Genomic DNA, 21376 nt, shown 5'->3' on the forward strand with positions numbered 1-21376 from the left:
GCTGGGAACTGAACTCGTATCCTCTGAAAGAGCAGTGTTTATCCTTAACCCCTGTGCCACCTCTCTAGCACCCACTATTTAAGACCACTCCTCTTCAAAGAAGGCATGAACACAATTTTATTGTAGCAATATGCTAGGATTCAAACATGACTCGTGGGCACTTCCTTTAAAAGCATCCATTTTATCTAAATACTTCTAAAAAAAAGTTCTAGGGTTGGAGAGAAATCTGTCAGTATAGTGGCAGAAGGACCTGAGTTCACTCTCCAAAACTCACATTTAGAAGACAGGAGGGAGGGAGGGAGGGAGGGAGGGAGGCTTCCACAGGTGGAAGGAACCCTGCACATCCTGGCTAGCCTGTCTAACTGAATGGAAGAAAGAGAGAGAGAGAGAGAGAGAGAGAGAGACAGAGAGAGACAGAGAGAGAGACAGACAGAGAGACAGAGAGAGAGAGACAGAGAGAGACAGACAGACAGACAGAAAGGCAGACAGCAGGAAGAGGGTGGCTACCTGAATTGTCCCTTGCTTCCACACCCACACGAACCCCCAATATGCACGGTTGTATGCATATATAAAGTCATATTACAAACTAGCACGGCCCCAGGTCTCCATGCCCTGCTGGAGTCGTGGGCAGAAGTGGGTTTGAATACACTCAGTAATAAGTCGAAGGCTTCCTTTCCTTCTCCTTCCTCTGTGGGTCTTGCTCGATCTTCCGAAGACTTGTCTTTTTGTTCGTTTGCTTTCTTGCATGTGCATGTGTGGTGTCAATGTGTTTGTACTTGTGCTTGGGGGTGCATCGTGGGGTCCTCCTAGATCACTCTTCATTTCACTCATTGAGGCAGGATCTCTCATCTGAACACGGAGCTCACTGATAAGGGATCACCTAACTAGTAGCTTGCTTTGGGATCTTGGAAGCCCAACTCTGCCTTCTAAGCACTGGGGTTACAGGCAGGCCGACAAGCCCACCCGACATTTATGGGTGCTGGGAACTGAGGCCTCTTGCTTGTACAGCAAGTACTTTGTCACCCAGCCATCGCCCCAACCCACAAAGAGCTTCATTAAGATGGGGCTGAAGCTGTGGCTGATCTCTGACCTCAAGCCTGGATTCCTCTTCCCCGTCCGGAAACACTCTTTCAGCTTGGGAAGAGCTAATAGCTGTTTACATTTGTCAGACTTTAAGAAGGGCTCATTTGTTTCCTTAACAGAGCAAATGACATGACGAGAGACACCGTTTTCCCACACAGAAACAACAACATATAAACACGGCCAGCAATGCCAACAGCTCTCGATTGGGGATTCTCTGCAGGTCTCCTAAGGCAACGAGGCTTTCGTCAGAACATCAGGATTTCTGACAATCCTTTTTCCGAACTTTTGATTTTGGTGCTGAAAAAAAAAAGAGGGAGAAGCAGGAAATGAGGAATGCCAAACTTGGCTCACACCGGGTTGTTTTAAGGCGGGACACTGTGCACCTGGAGAAAACTGACCATTTGGGTTTTCTTGTTTGTAGAAGGTCTTTAGGAGCTCCACAGCCTCCTCAGCACGGTATCCAGGGACGCACTGAGGAAGGGAGGAACATGAGGTGAGTGTAGGCAGCGACCCAGCAGTAATGTATACAATTACAACACGAACAGACTCCACACACTGACAAGTCAAATATTAGCATGGATAAAGATACACATTTCTAAAAGAATGGGTTCCCAGCCTTAGCTCCCATGTCTCTCAATCAGTCACTACTGTTGGTACTTAAAGTCTCTACGGTATGTAACAGGACTGCAGAGAAATGCTGTACTGATCACCTGAGATGCTAAACAGGTGCTCATGGAGCCTGAGCTGTTTTCACCTGCGATTATTTTCTAGCGTTTCACCAAGCATGGGCTGCTATTCACCTAGGGCAGGTAAACTATTATTGGTGGAACAAATCCAGTCCACAGTTAAGAATGACAAGCTAGCAACTGTTTGTACTTTTAAGAGTTTGTCTATCATTATTACTATTATTAAACAAAACACTATATCACAGAGACATGTTTCTCACAAGAGCTAAAAATATTTACTATCCGGTCATGTACAGGAAACACTTTTCAAGTTTTGCAATGGAGGATTTAAGAAAACTGCTGAGTTTGTTCTCGCTCTGGGATCTGGGCAGAGGGGACGACAGTGTGTGGAAGATCAAAGGAGAAATGAGAGCTGCAAGGAGCAACGAACGACGTTCTGGAGACGAAGATGAACTGGACATTAGAGAAGCAAGGAAGCCGCTTTGGGAAGAGTGGGGGAAGCATGGGTTGTGTGTGTGGATGCAGGCTGAAGGGCCTGGTAGGGCAGGGGAAAGCAATCAAAGGCATCTGAGATGGCGCCAAGTGCTCGGGGGTTTTGGCACTAGGCTGGAGAGACTGGGAAGGCTCTAACCCATCCTGCTGAAGTTTATGGAACAATTCAGTCATCCCTCAAAGTGGTGCCCAGCCAAGCACCTGCAGACTGGAGGCCAGCCTCTCTGGGGCATTGCTGAGAAGGCACAACCCTTCCTGGATCCTCAGCTGATGCCTGGCTGGGATCTTCCCCCATGGTAACAGAAATCTTCTTCTCCCTCCGCTTCCAAAATATGTCCCTGCTCTGGCCTCAGAACATTCCAGACTTCACTGGCCATCTCATTTCCTTTTCCTCTCATCTTTACTGTCTCATGCTCTCAAGACTCCACTGTGGCTGCTTCCCAGGCATCACAAGGCACTCACTGAGGCAAACATGGCCTCCTTCCCACCCCAGCTCTGTGGTCACATGATGACTGGACACACAAGGTTCATTTAGAATCCTGTCCTCCCTTGCTTTCTCAGTCTGCCAGGCTGGCACTGCTGCTCTGGGTGTGCAGGGACTGGTGCCCTCTCGCACCTCTACCTTCACTCTGCCAATGTCCATCCAGCCCACCAGGCCCTCTTCTCCAGGGACTGGTAATGCACTGTTTCTCCATCATTGCTCTCCAGTATAATTACATTATACTGTGTATAATGCTCTTCCCCACCTTTTTGTTCATCTGACCCAAGGTCTGAGCACAGAGAAATGCAGAATCCCTCCAGGAGATTCCAACCAAGGAGAAACACGGACAAACACGGAGGTGGTAAAAATAATAAAAACTATGGGTCTAGATAACAAGATGGTATCCTAAAATACCAACCAGAGCTGCCCATGTGTGGCTTTTATCAAAGATAATATTCTTATAAAAATAAATGTTTTGAACAAAAGAGGTAATAAAATGAATAATGAATAGGCATTTTTTAAAACAATAGTTCCACAGAATTCTCTGTGAATTTTTTGCTGCTTTTAACACAGTATTATATGCAAAGAATCCTTAAGTGTGATGTGAGATGCCACCTCCCCTCTGTCCTTTATACCATGAGCTCAGCCAAAGAAAAGGAAGAGAACACAGCATCCAGAAGCCGGGACTACTAAAGCCTGGCTTTAGCACTGCAAAAGACCTCCTTAGGACATAATTTGGCATTAAGCTTTGATCTATGCTTTTAAACCATGGGCATTCATTTTCCACTGAGCTGGTACGGCCATATAGATGAACTGTAAATAAGTTTTCAGGTTGAGAAAGATTGACTGCACTAAGATCCCTGAGAGAGAACTGCTCAAGACTTCATGCCACCAACATTCTTTTTATTTGTGTGTGTGTCCATGTGTATGTGTGTGAGAGATGTGCACATGTGTGTGTACAGGCTAGCAGGCAAGTGAAGCCCAGGACAGCAGTTCTAGTGTCTGCTCTCACATTCCAGCTTACTGAGACAAAGTCGCTCACTGTTTGTCACTAAGTACAGCAGGCTAGCTGGCCAGGACTCTCCTTGCCTCTGCATCTCATCTTACCACAGGACCCCTGGATTCCAGATACCTGCTTCTGCATCTGGCCTTCAGTGGGATCTGGAAATCCAAATTCAGGTCCTCGTGCCATGCAGCAAACACTTTACCCACTGACTGAGCTAGCTCCTCACCTACATTTTAGAGAATAATGTTCCACCCATGTCTGATCCCCAAGGACACATCTTAGTTTTGTCCAGAAACTCTGAGAAATTACTTAGGCCGTTCTCACAGAGGAAGTACCACATGTACAGAGCCAGCAATCCATGCACAGTTATATAAGCAGTGTTCGGGCGGCTCCTAGAAACAACTGGAAAAATGAAGTCACTCTGCAGCCGTCTTTAATAATCAACCTCATTTACTCCCCATCACTCTGTTACAGTCTCTTTCTGACATGATGTTAAAGACGCCTGTTCTTAAACACAACAGTAGCTGGGAAAGCTTCTACGCAGCTGGAAAATTCAAGGCAGAATGCTTTACCTGACTTGCTCTGTGCAGGATTAGGGCTCTGTAAGTCCTCACCACAGCCTGCAAACACATGAGGCCTTCAAGGGAAACTCCAACTGAATCTTTTTCTTATTTGAGTATAATGCTGTGGGATTAACCCTCCATCTTGGAGAATGAACCAGTAGAGAGAATTGGGTATGCATCCTGACATGTGGGTTCCTAATGCTCACATTTGCAACAACAGAGCTTCCAACAGTGTGATAAAGGTTCAGAGGAAAGTAGAATTTCTATCAGCTAAGGATGTGTAGGTTCTCTGGTCTAAGATAATGAAATTGCAATGATGACCGGATGGTAACCACGGGATGTGACAAAGTGATGGAATTTGTGCCTAAACACTATCGGTTGTGAACAGCATCCTGGCTGCTGACGCAGGCCGAGTTCCATCATCACAGTTACAGAGCTAGTATTGACTCCAGCAGAGAGAGAGTCTCTAAGCCCACACAAAGTGCCGAACCCCCTTAGGAGCTAACAGTTCAGGAAGCTGCAGACTGCCCTGCAGGACAGATTCTCGAAATGGAGAAAGGAACACATTTTCCTCCAGTGAGCGGTAAAGAACTCAAGTCACGGCCCCGAGGTACTGTCGGATGCTGCCATGGCTGTTTGGAATACTTACAAATAATACACAATTGGTAAGTCCATCTGGAGATGAATAAACAGAAGAAAGTGGATGGAGATAGGGAGGGAGGAGGGGAGGGAGAGAAGAAGGGAAGGAGGGAGGGAGGAAGGGACAAAGAGAGGGCATACACAGATTCTATTACCTGAAATGGTCTCCCAGTATTGGGTAGGTCAGCAGAGGCAATGTTTAGGACGGAACCACAACCACCAAACCGTTCATTCTGACAGCCATAGACGACCAGCGGGATTTATGGTACAGAATTAAAGTCTGTCACAGTATGCAGAATCATGGCAAAGAATAGGCTAATGCTAATGACCTAAGAAAACTCAGTCTAGACTTAAAAGCAAAAAAAGTTCATGGTTTAAAACAGTACAAATCAGTTGTACAAACGAAGAAAAAGGGGTTTTAAGTATTGAGAAATCAAAATCTAGCATTCGTGGGTCAGCAAGACAGCTCAGCTGGTAAAACCCTCGCCATGCAAGCATGACAACCTAGGTTGATCCCTGGAACGCACGTAATGGTGGAAGGAGAGCCAACTCCTCAGGATTCTCACCGTTGCATGATGCCATGGCATGTTTGCCCACATAATAATAATAATAATAAAAAACATAATTTCAACAAAAGACGAAAACCTGGCTATTGTAAATAGAACAGAAACTAAGGGTTTTTACTTAATATGCAGTTTAGCCAATTCTCTGCTCTTTCCAAAATCACTTTTTCAGAATCATTGTAAAATTAAAAATTTAATTCAAGAATTTCACCTTTTAAAACATGTAGTTTAATCCCTGGAGCCCTCTGCAGAAGAAGAGAACAGACTCCTAAAGGTAGTCCTCTGATTGCCACACAAATGCCATGGCATGTCCATGCCCCTCATAATAAATAAATAAATTCAATCAAAATGTAAAAAGGTGGATGGTAGCCTGGGGTGGTGGCATGTGCCTATATCCCAGCACTTTGTGGGTGGAGAATCCCCATCTTTAGGGCAACCACCACTGTGAGTGCCATGCCAGCCTGGGCTACATGAGAGCTAGCCTGGGCTAGACCAGTCTCAAAACAAAAATACAAGTCAAACCAAAATAATCACCCAAACAAAAGCCAAAGACCCAGCCTCATTGTTCCCTGTTCTTTCTGCAAGGCAGGATGAGGAAAACGGCCTAATAACTCCTCTAATAATGGGGTCAACAACTCTTCTCACACAGAGACAGTATGCTTTATTGTACCCAAGAGGCCCTCTGCATTGTTTTACGTGATAAAACCGCACATAATTTTAAAAGCAAGTGAAGACGCACGAATAAAGAAGAGTTTGCCTAGCATTCCCAAGGCTCTTGGTGGTATAAAATAAATAAACAAACTGTAGAGATGGACGTCAGTCAATATACACATTGCTCACTCTGTGCAAGACACAATCCAGCCACGGAACACTAGCTTACTCATGTCCATGCATGTACAATGATAACATCCGATGACATTTCCACTTCTTAGTTACTTAATGACTTAGTTACTTAATGACTTAGTTACTTAAGTTGAACTTAATCTTTTTTTGTACTTTGTGATAGGGATTCATGACAAAAGCAGGTTGACAGAAAATATTTAAATTACCCATAATCTGTCATCCAAGGGCAAAGCATATGTTCCTCAGAATGTGTCCTGTGCTCTAACTTAATTTAAACAGAGTTTAAGTTGGTTCCAAGCATTGCTTTCTGTAGCGTATGGGTTCAATAGTTTTGAGGTTATTGATACAGAGAAAGAAGAGGTAACTTCACTGTGTAAAAATCCTCCTTTGTTTCTGGCTGAACTTTCCAATGTGTTCCATAACTGTGTCCACACATGAAGAAACTGAAAGCTGGGGAGGAGTGCAGCTCCATGACAGAGCGTACACTTAGCACGAGCAAGAGCCTGGTTTCAATCCTCAACACTGAAAAGAAAATCAAACAGTGAAAAGAGAAAAGACATGTTATGGATCTGGCCATTTTCTTTCTGACAGGTGAGGTAAAGACAGAAAACTCAGAAGCCAAAGGATACTCATGAGGCGGAGAGCAGCTGCACACATGATACACGGCTCCACGGTGACGTACAGCACGGTGTGTTCAAACACGTCAGCAGGACGATGGCTGTGTTGATGGCACCAAGCCAGGACCTGATCAATGGCCACCATTTCAGCATGCCGTGTAGCCTTGAAAGAGAGAGACCAGTATTGATATTGCTCATTTCATAACTCATGTCTTTAAAACAAGCAAAACAGAAATTCAAAGAGCATTCCTATCATTCTGTCTGAACTGGAACATTCCTGGTTCCCCAGTTCACAAATCATTACCTCACCAATGGGGATAACTAATCCGAGATAATATACAAACCTTGCTCCAGTTTTAGGGAAATTCCCACGTAGCTTGGGGGACAGTTTTCATTAAAATATCATAGAGAAAATAGGTCTCAAAAAAAAAGATGTCTATGGTTTCTGAATATTTGAAGGGAAGGTTGAAATTTTCATAAGCTCATGCCCTCACTTCAGACAGATCTTCAACTGAGCTCACTAAAATATCACCCTGTGCACAGCAGGGGATGAGATTTTCTAACACAACTGGCTCCATAAAAACCACAGACCTGAGATCTCAGATAGTTCGTGGGAGACGGCGTACTACAGGAGAAACCACCCAGCATGTGGAATCAATCACATTGACATTTGAATCCTGACAGAGACGCTCTGTTGGTCTCAAGCTTTGGATCCTCTGGGTCTCGAGTTTACTGTTATCTCCACTACAGCTCCTAGAGCAATCTGAGTCTCCCCAGGCACAATGTGGCTTGATGCTATTTAGATTCTCCTCATCTCTTTCCCCCTTATTAAAACAGTTTTAGAGCAGGGGTGAAGAGGCGGCTCAAAGATTAAGAGCACTTGCTACTCTTGCAGAAGACCACAGTTCAGTTTCTAGCATTCACACTGGGTGGCTCACAACTGTCCCTAACTCCGGTGAGCTCCAACATCCTTTGCTTGTCTCTGAAGGCACCTGCAGAGACACATGGTACATATATATAACACTCAGGGGCACTCATGTGCATGCACACACATACGTGCGCGTGTGCGCGCACACACACACACACACACACACATTGTCGTGTACCAGTTTCGGCTGAGATCAAGCCTTCTACTTTAGACATGAGTTCCTGAGGACACAGGATGTTCTAGAGCAGCGGTTCTCAACCTTCCTAACGGTGCAATCCTTTTATACAGTTTCTCATGTTGTGGTGACCTCCGACCATAAATTACTTTCATGCTACTTCAGAACTGTAATTTTGCCACTACTATAAATCATAATGTAAATGTGTTTTCTGAAGGTCTTAAGCAACCCCTGGGAATGGGTTGTTTGACCCCCAAAGGAGTCGTGACCCACAGATTCAAAACTCTAACCTGCGAAGAAGCTCCTTAGACTCAGGAAGTAAACAACTCAAAGTCCCTGAAACCTGTCTAGACAGCCCCTCCTTCCTCAGGGGTGGTTAGGCTGATAAGAGACACTCTTAAAACCAGGTGCTGGTGACACTCCTTTAATCCCAGCACTTGCGGAGGAAGAAACAGGCAGATCTCTGTGAGTTCAAGGCCAGCCTGGTCTACAAAGCTAGTTCCGGGACAGCCAGAGAAACCCTGTCTCAAAAAGAGAGAGAGAGAGAGAGAGAGAGAGAGAGAGAGAGAGAGAGAGAGAGAGAGAGAGAGAGAAACTCAAGACTCTTAGGCCAGCCATACTATCTAGAAGAAGCTCAGCACACCTGAGGCACTTGAAAGACATGCTCTCCCACCTGCGGAGCTGTCTTAAGCTAGTGCACAGTCAGGTTTCCAGCTCTCAGGAGCTATCACATAGGCTGGGGCAAGCTTTGTGGTGTAGCTGTTACAAGTCATTTCTGCTCTTGTAAGTAACCCAAACCAAATTAATAGGTTCACCAAGTGTTGGTGATGCCCCTATTTTTGGTGTGTTGCTGGTTTCTTATCTGAGGTGAGCATTTGTTCACATCTCCCCAAAGGAGTGTCACACAGTGCACGCACGCGCACACACACACACAAGCAAAAGAAAATAAAGCTTTAAAATAACTTAGTGCAAACTCCTAAACACAGGTAATTAAGTCAAGAAGATGTAGACAAATTAAACATATAGTAAGTAATGAAACTGAAACAATAATCAAAAGTCTCCCATAAAGAAAAGTCAGTAGACTCATGGCCAAATTCTACCAAACTTTTAAGGAAGACCTAACACCCATATTCGTCAGACTATTCCACAAAATAACGGGAAAAAACATTACTGAACAGCACAATGCCAGTCTCCTCTGATATCAAAACCAGATGAGGATACTGCAAAGAAAGGAAACTGTATATCACCCTTCTGATGAACATAGATGAAAAGTTTCTCAACATTCTGACAATCCTAATGTGAGAACGTAGTAGTTTGCACATCACAATCAAGCTGGATTCATTCTAAAGGTGCAAGGTTGATTCAACATATACAAATCGGTAATATACTTTATAAGTATATTATAAAATACAATATACTTTATAAGTAGTCTTAAAGATATAAATAACACAATCATCTCAATAGATACAGAAAAGGAATTAGACAATGTTCAACATACATTCATGATTTAAAAAAAGTCCTGAAGAAACTAAATCTTTATAATAACTGTCATATATGGCAAGGCTACAGCCAACAAACTGAATGAGAAGAAAACTTAAAACAAAATCACACCATGAGACAAGAGTGACCACTTTCTTTCCTCTTATTCAAAACAGTGTTCAAAGTCTTAACTAGAGCCTTGCTTACAGTTTCAGAAGGTTAGTCCATCATGGCAGGGAGCATGGCACCGGGCAGGCAGACACAGTGCTGGAGCAGCAGCTGAAAATGACATCCTGATCCACAAGCACAAGGAAGTGTGTGTGGTGGTGGGTGGAGAGACTAGGTCTGGCCTGGGCTTTTGAAACCTCAAAGCCCACCCCTACCGACACATCACCTCTAACAAGGCAGCACCTCCTGATCCCCTAAGCAGTTCACCAACTAGGAACCAAGCATTCAAATATTTGACTCTATTAGGGACATTCTTATTCAAAGCACATAAGTGCATATATGTGAAGGTGCACCCATCTGCACGCATATAGAAGTTAGGAGAAGACGTCAGCCGTCCCATCCATCACTCTCTGTCCTGATCCTTTAAGATAGAGTCTCTCACTGAACCCAGGCATGGCTGCAGCAATCCTCGTTACCTCTAGCCCCTCCCCCACAGCTCTGGAGCTACAGGCACCTGCACGGCTACACCTACTTTTTTAATTGACTTCTGAAATTGAAATTCAGAGACCTTGTGCTTGCACAGCAAATCATCTTACCACGTTTTCCCAATCCCAAAAGTTTTATCTTACACAGAGTCTCCCAGATTCGAAATAGATGTTTTCTTTCAAAGATGGAACAAAGATTTAAAATTTCATATATGTATACATGTAAGGGCACAGACCACAAAACCATGAAAGGAAAGTAAGAGTTGTTAAGGGAGAGTGAATTGGGGCAGAGGAAAAGGAATGAAAAAGAGAAGGTGCACGCTTTTAATCCCCGCGTATGGAAGGCAGCCACAGGCAGATCTCTGAGGTCAAGGCCAACCTGGTCTACAGAGAGAGTTCCAGGACAGCCAGGGCTACACAGAGAAATCCTGTCTTGAAATACAAAAACAAAATAAACAAACAAACAAACACACACACACACACACACACACAAAAGGATCAAAACCAAAACAAAACAAAACCCAAAACCAAAACCATCCAGAGGGCAACAGACTACCTGTGACAGAAAAGCCAGAGTGGGCGAGCTGGCTGTGGAGGGAGGGCGAGCTGGCTGTGGAGGGAGGGCGAGCTGGCTGTGGAGGGCGAGCTGGCTGTGGAGGGAGGGAAAGCTGGCTGTGGAGGGAGGGCGAGCTGGCTGTGGAGGGAGGGCGAGCTGGCTGTGGAGGGAGGGCGAGCTGGCTGTGGAGGGAGGGCGAGCTGGCTGTGGAGGGAGGGCGAGCTGGCTGTGGAGGGAGGGCGAGCTGGCTGTGAAGGGTGAGCTGGCTGTGGAGGGCGAGCTGGCTGTGGAGGGCGAGCTGGCTGTGGAGGAAAGGGACTGGAACTAAAGGCTGGGAGGAGGCCACTAAAGAACATGTATAAAAATCTCAAAAAACAAAACAAAACACGTATTACTTTGCACAACTAATTTTAAAAGAAAACTAGCAAAAGAGTCTAAAATAAAAGCAGTTTAATGCAAACCACCTATGCAATAATTTATAATATCTGTGGCAGTAACACTTATCAACAATTGATACTGAGTGTTAACTTTATACAGGCTAACTAAATTCTACATGTGATTAAAAAAAAAATTCTGTCCTCAACAAGCACACCACTGAGCAAGGCTAAAAGAAAGGTGCTCATTTTCCTGTGACCTGGAACACAGTGAGGAAAGAGTTGGCAGGGGCCCACAATGCTGTGGTAGCCAGTGGCAGACAGGAGCTAGCCTGAGTGGTTACAGAATCAGAAACCCAGGGACAGAGGACTTTATAGAAGAGAGTATGTTTCTGGATGCATACCAAGACAACAAGAGAAGTTAACACCAAAGATTCTTCCAAATGGAGTCTTTAAAGCTCAGATTCACTGAGAGATGGTGTTCTCACAGCTCTCGATAAATACCAGTAGAACTGAAATCACCTTGGCCAAATTGCTCTATTACCGCTAAAGAAACACAAGCTAAGCTGTCTTACCGTGCACTGAAAACACAGGGAAAGGGGAGCAACAGAGCAGGGTTGATATCACAGCCCAAAGCAGAACTCTGGGCTCCTCACACTGGAGTCCAGGGACTTCCTATGCTGCATTCAAAGGGCGAGTCTATGAGACGTGACAGTCGAATAACCTTGGTTAATTCCAAAGTGTCTAAAAAGTCAGTTAGTGGGGATTAGGTCATGAGTTCTCATGTGAAACACATTATATCAAACCATGCAACACAAAGTAGACACTGTGGCAATTATGTAAAACAGAACTTGGAGGTGAGTATCAACATAACCTCTACCTGCAGCATGTATATGATCTGTCTCCAAAGCTTTTATGCTGTCATAACTGCTGTGTGCATCCGGGTTCCTACTTGCCATGAGTTTTGCTAAACTTCGAGGTTATAAAGGCTCACAGCCCCAGTGCCGACAGTAGACTGGTCTATGCTGCAGAGGCACAGAAGATCAAAGTCCGTGGGAACGGCATTACAGTTATGTTATTCTTCTGTCCACCTGGCACTTTATAACCCGAAAAAAACAGCACAGCGCTTTCAGTTACTTCCACTTCCCATGCATGCCCACAATGGCACACCGACATGCCGCCATGTTTAAGAAGCACTGCTTTAAACCATGGACCTTCCAGTCTGACCACAAGACGTCAACAAGAGGCTGAAAGGCACGTAGCTGAAGACAGCTCATCCCGAAGACCCTATCCCATTGACTATCCAAAAACGTTTTCTCCAATATAATCCTTTTGTGCTTCCCTCTAATTTGTACATTGAGAGTCTTTTGTCCCCTCTAGGATAAAAATAAATCAAAAAAAAACTAAAAGGAATGCATCACAAGTGAAATGGATCTTCTCTGAAAAGGTTCATTTTCAGGTTGAATTTGTCACAGTGGATGTGGACTCCTTTCCTCTGTGCTGACATTCTGATGTAACAAAATTCCTTCTTGGGTTTCACTCAAGTGTTAAAGGGAAACATAATGAAATAAAAACCAAAACAGCTGAGTGCATGCCGCACACACCTTTAATCCCAGCACTCAGGAGGCAGAGTCAGGCAGATCTTTGTGAGTTCGAGGCCAGCCTAGTCTACAAGAGCTAGTATCAGGATAGGTTCCAAAGCTACAGAGAAACCCTGTCTCAAGAAAGCAAAAACAAAACAAAACAAAAAACAAACAAACAAATGCAAAACATCTCTTAGCTTTTTGGCTAAGATCACAAATGTAGAAATAGAAAAAAATAGCTTCATTGAACTTTTCTGAATATTCGCTTAAAAAATCATTGGCTATATCACTGTTATAATCAGGAAAATGAATTTTACAAAGGAGAAAAAAAAAAGATCTAGGGCTGAGAGATGGCTCGGTAGAGAAAGTGCTTGCTGGGAAGGAATAAGGGCCTTCCCCCAACAGGCATGTGAACACCCAGACATAGCCACGTACATTCACAGACAACCCCAGTATAGAAGAAACAAAACATGGGTGCAGGAGGGAGCTCCTAGGGTTCATTAACCATCTACCCTAGCTGAACGGATGAGCTCCAGGTGCAGAGACCCTGCCTCGAAAAGTAAGGTGGAAAGTGATAGAGGAAGGCATCTTGTCCTCAACCTGCACACACACAGACACATACACAGAGACGCACAGACATGTACACACGTACATACAGACACACACACACACACACACACACAGGTACGAATAAAAGTGTTTGGGGAGAGGCACTGACCCACAGGACCCATTTGGTCTTGTCTTGCCGGCTGGCCCCTGCCATGGCTATAGTATGCTTTTGCATTGATATTTCTCAACTCACGTTTTTTGTTTGATTCACTTCATTTCTTCCCTTCCCCACGACTTCATTGTTATAGACCATAAGGCAGCCAACAGGAACTTCAGTATTTTCAAGTGCTTCTTTGGCCTGAAACACAAAGTGGAAAATCTCAGAGGTGACGTGTTGGGGAATATTATTTTCAGGTGTGACTTTTGTTTACCCTGCAGTTCTTTAACTCTGGGAAGCTGTGTTACCAGGCCTGTCTAAACATCTGACGGTCTAATAAAGAGCTGAATGGCCAATAGTGAGGCAAGAGAAAGGATAAGTGGAGCTGGCAGGCAGAGAGAATAAAAAGGAGAAACGAGGAAAAAGAGAAGAGAAAAAGGAGAAGACGACACTAGGGGTCAGCCACCCAGTCACTCGGCCAGTCATGGAGTAAGAAGGAAAGTAAGGTATACAGGAGTTAGAAAGATAAAAGCCCAGAGGCAAACGGTAGACAGGATAATTTAAGTTAATAAAAGCGGGCAAGAAGCAAGGCAAGCAAAGGCCAGGCCTTCATATCTAAGAATAAGCCTCCATGTGTGATTTGTTTGGGAGCTGGGTGGAGGCCCCCCAAAAAAATCAAGAGTAAAACATGCCACAACAGTTATGTGTGGTGCTTGAAAGGCTACGCAAAAGAGAAAAAATGCGAGCAGATGCGCGGATAATGACCAAGACAAATCACGCCTGTGCTTCCTCGTCTCGGGTCTGGTATCTTTGTGCTGTGTGGTGCTGTGTTCTCTGCTGGGTGTCTATGTTCAGAAGGATTGGGAATGTCTCCCTTCACAAGCCCTGAGCCTCATTTTCTCTCACTGGTAGCACAGGTAATCAGTGGCTTTTGACTGGTGTTTTTAAAATTCCAAAGCCACCCCTTCTAAGACATGATATGTATATTTACAAAGAGGTGAGAGAACACATATCTAAATATTTGTTACAATACTTTCCCTTGATTAAATTCTACTTGATTGCTTTTTTCCCCTTTCTTTAAGAAGAAGAAATGATCCCACGGAGTATCAATAACATAAAAAGGATCAGAGTGGATGTCTCTCTGTCCCACAACTTCTGTTCTAAGAAACATGTGCAAGTTTAGGGATATTTTTTATGTAAAAATGGCATAAACTTGGAAAATATTTTGGACATTTCTTTTAAAAACCAATATGCATAAAATCTATGATCCACACTGCACAAACATACACAGTAAGCTGATGAAACTTTAATAAGCTCTTTGGAGTGTACCAACGAGATTTCCCTGGCTCTGATAGTGTACCACAGGTAGATAAGCTGTAACACTGAAGAAAATTCATGAGTGAATCCTCTCTATGTACATTTTTACTTTTTCGCAGTTTCCTGTGGTATAAAATGATTTCAAAAGGGCAAGATAGTACCTATAACTAAATAAGAATCTAGCAAGTCTATTGAGGGAAGGCCATACTATTGACTGTTACAGAAGAAAAATAGAAAAATACAGACCAAAAAGGAAGGGGATATTAGCTGGGGCAGACCAGTGACAGAAGTAATTTAGATGAAATGGCAGAAAAAGAAAAGCATTGTCTTGAAAAACAATTTCCTGGGGCTGGAGAGGTGGCTCAGCGGTTAAGAGCATTGCCTGCTCTTCCAGAGGTCCTGAGTTCAATTCCCAGCAACCACATGGTGGCTCACAACCATCTGTAATGCAGTCTGGTGCCCTCTTCAGGCCTGCACGTAGACAGAATATTGTATACACGATAAATAAATAAATATTGGGAAAAAAAAGAAAAACAATTTCCTGTAGTTCAGATTCTCAGCTTCCAAGTGGACATTTCCAAGTAGCTCTCTTAAGAGGCAACACGCTGTCTACACCTTATCCTCAGAGGTGGAAAATTAAGTTGTTCTCTTGTTTTGTAAGTGTGGTTTGATATGGGACTATTTAATCACTTCATAACTATAAATCCCTTTTTGTTAATAATCCTAAAGTGATGGGGGACACGGATCTCCATTGTGCAGATGAGGAAACTGAAGTGCTGGGAAATCATACACCTTGGTCGTCTGAGAGATTTGTAATAAAAGTCTCGGAAGTTTGACTTTCCTCATTACACACTTCACAGATTATTGGAGCAACTGTTAGCATCAGATGCTGGGTTCTCCGCATCTTCCTCTCTAACCTCTCTTTATTAACCAACGACTTCACTGATCAGACACTTATCTGGTTTTGGGCTTAGAGTGGGTCAAGAGACAAAAGGAGACACGGAGAGTTTGAAACTAAAAACTGTAAGAGGATAAACAGAACATGAAGAAATGGAGCTGCGATGGCAGGAGGAGCTTCAAACACAAAGAACAGAATCAAAGACCTGGCCAGGAACATGGTTCAGTAGGTAAAAGGGCTTGCTTTGAATGCCTAATGAACTGAGTTTAATCTCTGGATCCCACAAAGGAAGGAGAAAACTCTGTCCTATCAAAAGTTGTCCTCTAATCTTTATATATGTGTAACTTGTGCATATATGTGTGCACGCACATGCACACATACAACACACACACACACACACACACTAGTTTGTAAACTCCCCAACCAAATAGGAAGTAACTAGGTAGAAGGAAAGAAATAGGGAGTGCTAAGAGCCCTGGTCACTGTGCACCTGACATGGCCCATGGCACTGCTGCCCGGTCAGCCTTTCTCTGCTGCCAGGTCAACAGAGGACTGGGCGTCATGGTACCTAGTTCCTCTGGGTCCTCTCTTTTTCCTTCCAGTCAGTTTATCTCCCTAGAAATGATAGGATGACCTAAAAGAGACAAGCAGCATTGCTGATAAGGAATGGTCCTATAGGCCATGCTGAGAGTGGGTGTGATAGCAGTCCAGAAAAAGGGAGCTGAAAATACAAAGCCTGTGCGAGTTGGTTTAGAGGCATTGTCTTCCAACGCATTTCCATGAAAGTGTGCATACGTTTCCTCTACTGACAAGTTCAAAACTTGTACGAAAGCCGGACATCCATGTCACTCCATTCTATCTCAGACTTTCCAGTGCCCCTCCCACCTCCTCTGGCCAGTCCCTTCCTCCCGTCACAAGTGCAAGAGAGTTCAAGCAAAACACGTCTAATAGTGTAGAGGGCTTTGAACTTTAGAAGCTGGACTTCTTTGGAAGAGGCCAAAGCTTGGCCACTGAAATGGCCATTTGATCTTCCATAAACTAATAAATTCTCAACTTCAAAACTGAAGAACAAAAGCTCTCTTCTTCCCACCCTAGGTTCTGAAAAAGACGACCAAAAAAAAGTGTTAATAATAATAAAAAAGAGAATGCATTTTCCATTAATGAATAAAATGTGTGCTTCTGTTTGCACAAGGACAGAAATACAAGAAGCATGCTCACAAAATGTCCTCAATGCTATCTCTGAGGTCAGGACTTTAGGTAATTTTTGCCTAATTTGTTAAATGTTCTAGACTTTATTTTATTATGAATGTGAACTTTTATAAACATTAGAAGAAAAAGTTGAAATATTTTAATTTTGTAAAAGAATAAGCAAAAAGAACATTCCAACATCAATGGCTGAGCTGTTTTAAGGCCTTTATAAAGATGAGAACAAATCGGTGTGTAGATGGCTATACCACCTAGATCCCTGTTAAGTACATCCTTAATGCTCACAGAATGAAAACCAAGCACTAGAAAAACCACACACACACACACACACACACACACACACACACACACACACACACACAACCTATCCCTGTTACATATTAATATAGGTAAAATTAAGAACAAGATGTAAATACGACCAGAGCCCTCCATAATTAGCAATCCTTAAAGGGATCGAAGAAAAGAATACAAGGGCAGAGAAAAGTATTGTAAAAAGTAAGCGAATGATAGGTGAGAATTGTACAGGTACACGTTTTCATATGACTCTCTACCAGAAACAGCTTCAGCTTCCTTTCATTTTAAATGTTCAAGGGTGTCGGGAGCAAAGCACAAAATAACGTGGCTGTGTGGATCTGAAAGTCTGTGTCCATCCATGGAGAGGAAGGTAGGCAGGTAGGTAAAACAGCAGCTAGGGCTACGTGTAATACATACGGCACACCAACCGTTCTCTGTATTTTCCCTCAACCCCAATTACTATGAGACAACGCTAAAAAAAAATTTCCCGAGAATAAAACAAGCTGTTGATTTAGATATTTTGAGAGCCGATAGGCAAAGGTGATGAGAAAGTGCGCCAGCCACATTTGCTCAACTACCCGGGTCAGGGTATGGCCGGGAGAAAGTTTGCACCCTCATCATCCACCTGCCGGCTTCCTCACCATGCGCATCGCCTCCTCCATCCACTTTTCGGTCTCCTGTGCCGACACCAAGCACGAGCCGTCTGGAGCAGTGGAGAAGTCCACCTTTTCCTCCATGGCGCCGTCAGTCAGAGGCCCGGGCCGAGGAGCCAGAGAAGACCAGACAGCAGCGGAACGCGGAGGGCACGGGCTCTTGCTTCCGGGAAGACAGAAAAGGGCGAAGCACCCGGGAGCTATTTGTGGACGGACCCAGGCGTCCCGGACTTTAGTAAGCGGCGGCGCAGGGAGGGCCGAAAGCGCTGCTGCTCTGCTCTAGTCCACGCCTCCTTCCTCCGCTCCGGTGAGAACCTCTGCGCCAAGAAGCGTTTGTGCTTTCAGGAGAGTACCTAGCACCTCCGCCGCTCTTCGGCCGGAGGTCTGGCCCAGGTAGACGAAGACACGGTTTCCTGGTGAGGCAGCCCCTCTCCCCTAGGTAACCCACACACCCAGGGTCTGAAGATGCTGAGATCAATGTGGAATTTTCTGAAACGTCACAAAAAGAAATGCATCTTCCTGGGCACAGTTCTTGGAGGTGAGTGACAATGTGCTTTGTTGGAAGGGGACTTTGGCAGAAAAGGAGAGACAGAGGTGACTTCTAAAACAGGCAGGGCCCACCGGTCCCAGTGGAGGGATTGGCTCAACCGTCAAAGAAGAACCTCTGGGGTTCTTTTATCTCGGCTCTCTGTGCCCTTTGCCCCTCATTCTGTCCCCTGCTCCCCCCCCCCCCACGGGACTTTGGAAACCTACCCCCATGAAGTTTCTTTTCGAAGCTCTATTCTTGTATAGATACATTTGCCTTCCTATTATCTTCTGCTGCTTTCCTGTTAGATTTCTTCATTCTTTTTGGCATCAGTACTCTGGCTTTTAACCTTTCACAGGAGTTTCGAAATATTCTGGGGCAGTTAGCTTAAGTCTGCACTTGGGGTGGTGTTTAAAGTTAACTTGAAAACAGGTATAACATGCTACTGTAAGATACCCTAAATAAATGGGGGGGAGAGTATTTTTGATTCTCTAGTTTCAAAATACAAATTATGCATCAACAAAACGCTTAGGATTGGGTTAGTCGCTTTAGTGTTGTCAAAACTGTCATTGTTGGTCATTGCCTGTTTTGCTGATATAGTTGAGTTCACTGACTGAGAGGAGAGTTAGAAACACATAGAATATAAAAAAAATCTAGATGATGGACTTGTAGCTTTGTGATAGAGTGCTTTCTTAGGCTGACAGCATTAGATCTCAGGCAGTACACACACACGACTTTAAATCCCTTGTCTTCGTAAAACACACAGTTCATAATTCTGGGATTTTAATAAGGGAATTGAAAATCTTTTGAGTTACACAAAAAGAAAACTTTGGAACTTTTAAAGAATTTTTAAAACTTGAGTTTTAAGAAATGTCATCACTATCCACTTATCCTAAAATAGTAGGTCACTGATATGGCAATAGTCAGTCATGTTCTGCTTGTCTCTGGTTTGTCTCTGCTTGTCATTGGATAACGACTGATAATCACCCTTGAGAAATACTTTATAGATACAGTATGTTTTCTGTTACCTTCAGTGTCTACTATCTAAGCTATATTTAAATTGTACCAATATTACAAAATACATATGTGAAAGATAAAGATGTATGTCTCATAGAAGACATATAAATAAAGATTTTGCTCTGCCAAAGGGGAAAAAATGTCTCTCACAATTTTGGAGGGGAAAGCCCACCCCGTAATGGCAGATCAGAAAAATTCATAGGAGAAGATATGGTAATAGATTTTCTTTTGGAGCTCTAGTGAGAGCTTCATAATTGCAGATTGAGAGGAAGGAAAAAGCTGGGTGTGGTGGCACATGCCTTTTATCCTCGCACTTGGAGGCCGAGGCAGGCAGATCTCCTGAGTTGGAGGCCTGGTCTACATAGTTGGGTCCTAGAACAGCCAGAGTTTCATAGTGAAACCCTGTCGTGGAAAGAGGAAAAAAAAAAGGAAGGAAGGAGAAAATACTTATAGGCATAATAGAAACACTGCAACTTTCTAGCAAAACAGAAAGTATTAAAAGTTCATATCTACTTTTGATTTGTAAAGAGATCATATTTTTTCAGTGTCATGAGGAAATGCCTATCTTATATTTCAGTTTAAGAAATGTTTATTAATTGAATGTACTGCTGGAAGTAGTATACAAGTTACAGATTTTTAATCATTAACATTTATTAGAGACCCACTGTATGTTGAACACTGTGCTATGCTCTTTCCAGCCAATGGAAACTACAGCAGGATAGTTACATTTATGCCATTTTTAAAATGTAGAAATGAGAGCACATAGAATTAAGAAGCTTGCCAAGGGTTTGAGTTACTACAAGGAAGTAAGAATTCAGCCCCAGGTTTGTTAGAACCCAATGCACGTTATTATTCCGTACTTTACCACTCTGCCTTTGTGGGTTCTTTGATCTTTTAAGAACTGAGAAATAAGTGAAAGACCGTGATATTAAAAGACCATGAGAGAGTTAAATCCAGAACATATTGATATGTAGCAATATGCAATTGTACAAAGTAAGGAAGGATTTCACAAGAGGAGTGACACATTTGGACAGACTTGAAAGCTGACGAAGGTGTTGTACATGCTCAAGGGAGTTGAGATATTTAGTGCTGGAAAAATACAGGCAAACAGAACTTTAAATAGCATGGCTTCAAAAGTTAGAATTTCTATTTCCCTGTATTTTGGATGATAATTGCTTCATGTCTGTCTATGAAGTTTGATCATTTGAGACGGGCCAAGAGCAGTGGTTCTCAAACTGTTTGATGGGAAATCTCCTTTGTACTCTTAGAAACTAAGCCCCTCTCCAAGATACCTAAGTTCTGTATCTATTAACTGTTTTAACTTCAAATATAAGAGGGTTTTAAAGTGTTTATTAGCCCATTTGTGATAACAATAATAAGCATGTCAAATATTAGCATAAGACATCTTCACGGATAAGAATGATATTGTTTTACAATTGCAAAACTCTTTATTTAGTTTGGCTTAGCTGCAAAATAAATTTGTGTACCTTCTGTAGTCAGTCATGTGTGAAACCACCCATTAATTAGCTTCTAAATTCTCCCCATCAGGAAAAGAATGTAGAATGCCAGTGACAGTATTTTAGTATGACAAAAATATTGTGGACCTTACAGATGCCTAAACCAACTCCAGGGATGTCCGGACCATAGTTTGAAAACCTTTGTACAAGAGAAAGTGTTAGAAACCGAAGGAGCTAGATGCATATTTATTGTCTTACTGATAAAAAAAAAAAAGCACAGAACACTGAGCTGTATCTTAAACCTTGTAATTTTTAACCTCTTTGGGTTTTGGGTTTTTTTTTCTTATTTTTTGTCATTTATTTGCTCAACATTTGAATAAGAATAAGGCCTACTCTAACTATACTGGGCTCTGACTGTACAAAGAATAAGACAGCATTTCTGACTCTGAGGAACTCATGGTCTAGTCTGGAAAATAGGGATAGAAGTAAGTAGAAGCAGTATGAAGTGTGGAAAGCCTTCCTAACTATGCCACTGTGTTTGATGTGGGCAGGGTTGTGTGTGTGGTTACGCTCAGACTTTA

At 43.2% G+C, this 21376-nt stretch overlaps 2 protein-coding genes across 2 annotated transcripts in view; one reads left to right on the forward strand and one right to left on the reverse strand.

Moving 5' to 3' along the window:
- Positions 1-93: 93 nt before the first annotated feature.
- On the reverse strand, positions 94-17954 carry Adat2 (adenosine deaminase tRNA specific 2). Its single transcript, XM_048425452.3, has 6 exons — positions 17784-17954; positions 13524-13628; positions 6986-7136; positions 5106-5212; positions 1482-1554; positions 94-1380 (listed from the first exon to the last, which is right to left on the reverse strand). The coding sequence occupies exons 1-6, from the start codon at positions 17877-17879 to the stop codon at positions 1337-1339; spliced, it is 576 nt and encodes a 191-aa protein (XP_048281409.1). The 5' UTR covers positions 17880-17954; the 3' UTR covers positions 94-1336.
- A 60-nt stretch (positions 17955-18014) lies between these two features.
- Positions 18015-21376, forward strand: part of Pex3 (peroxisomal biogenesis factor 3) — a 33653-nt gene continuing 30291 nt past the window's right edge. Inside the window, exon 1 of the mRNA XM_048425451.3 lies at positions 18015-18333. Coding sequence (XP_048281408.2) covers positions 18261-18333 — 73 coding nt within the window. The 5' untranslated portion in view covers positions 18015-18260. The remainder of the gene's footprint in view (positions 18334-21376) is intronic.

The sequence above is a fragment of the Myodes glareolus genome, chromosome 1 (assembly GCF_982192425.1).
Source record: "Myodes glareolus chromosome 1, mMyoGla1.1, whole genome shotgun sequence".
NCBI lineage: Eukaryota > Metazoa > Chordata > Mammalia > Rodentia > Cricetidae > Myodes > Myodes glareolus.

What these genes read in the sequence shown, in the direction of transcription:
- Adat2 (XM_048425452.3), bottom strand. Translation starts at nt 17,879, where the DNA reads ATGGAGGAAAAGGTGGACTTCTCCACTGCTCCAGACGGCTCGTGCTTG. An exon ending in TGGAGGAGGCGATGCGCATG is followed by an intron (nt 13,629 to 17,783) that starts GTGAGGAAGCCG and finishes TTTGTGTTTCAG; the next exon opens with GCCAAAGAAGCACTTGAAAA. An exon ending in AAGTGAATCAAACAAAAAAC is followed by an intron (nt 7,137 to 13,523) that starts GTGAGTTGAGAA and finishes CTCTCTTTCAAG; the next exon opens with GCTACACGGCATGCTGAAAT.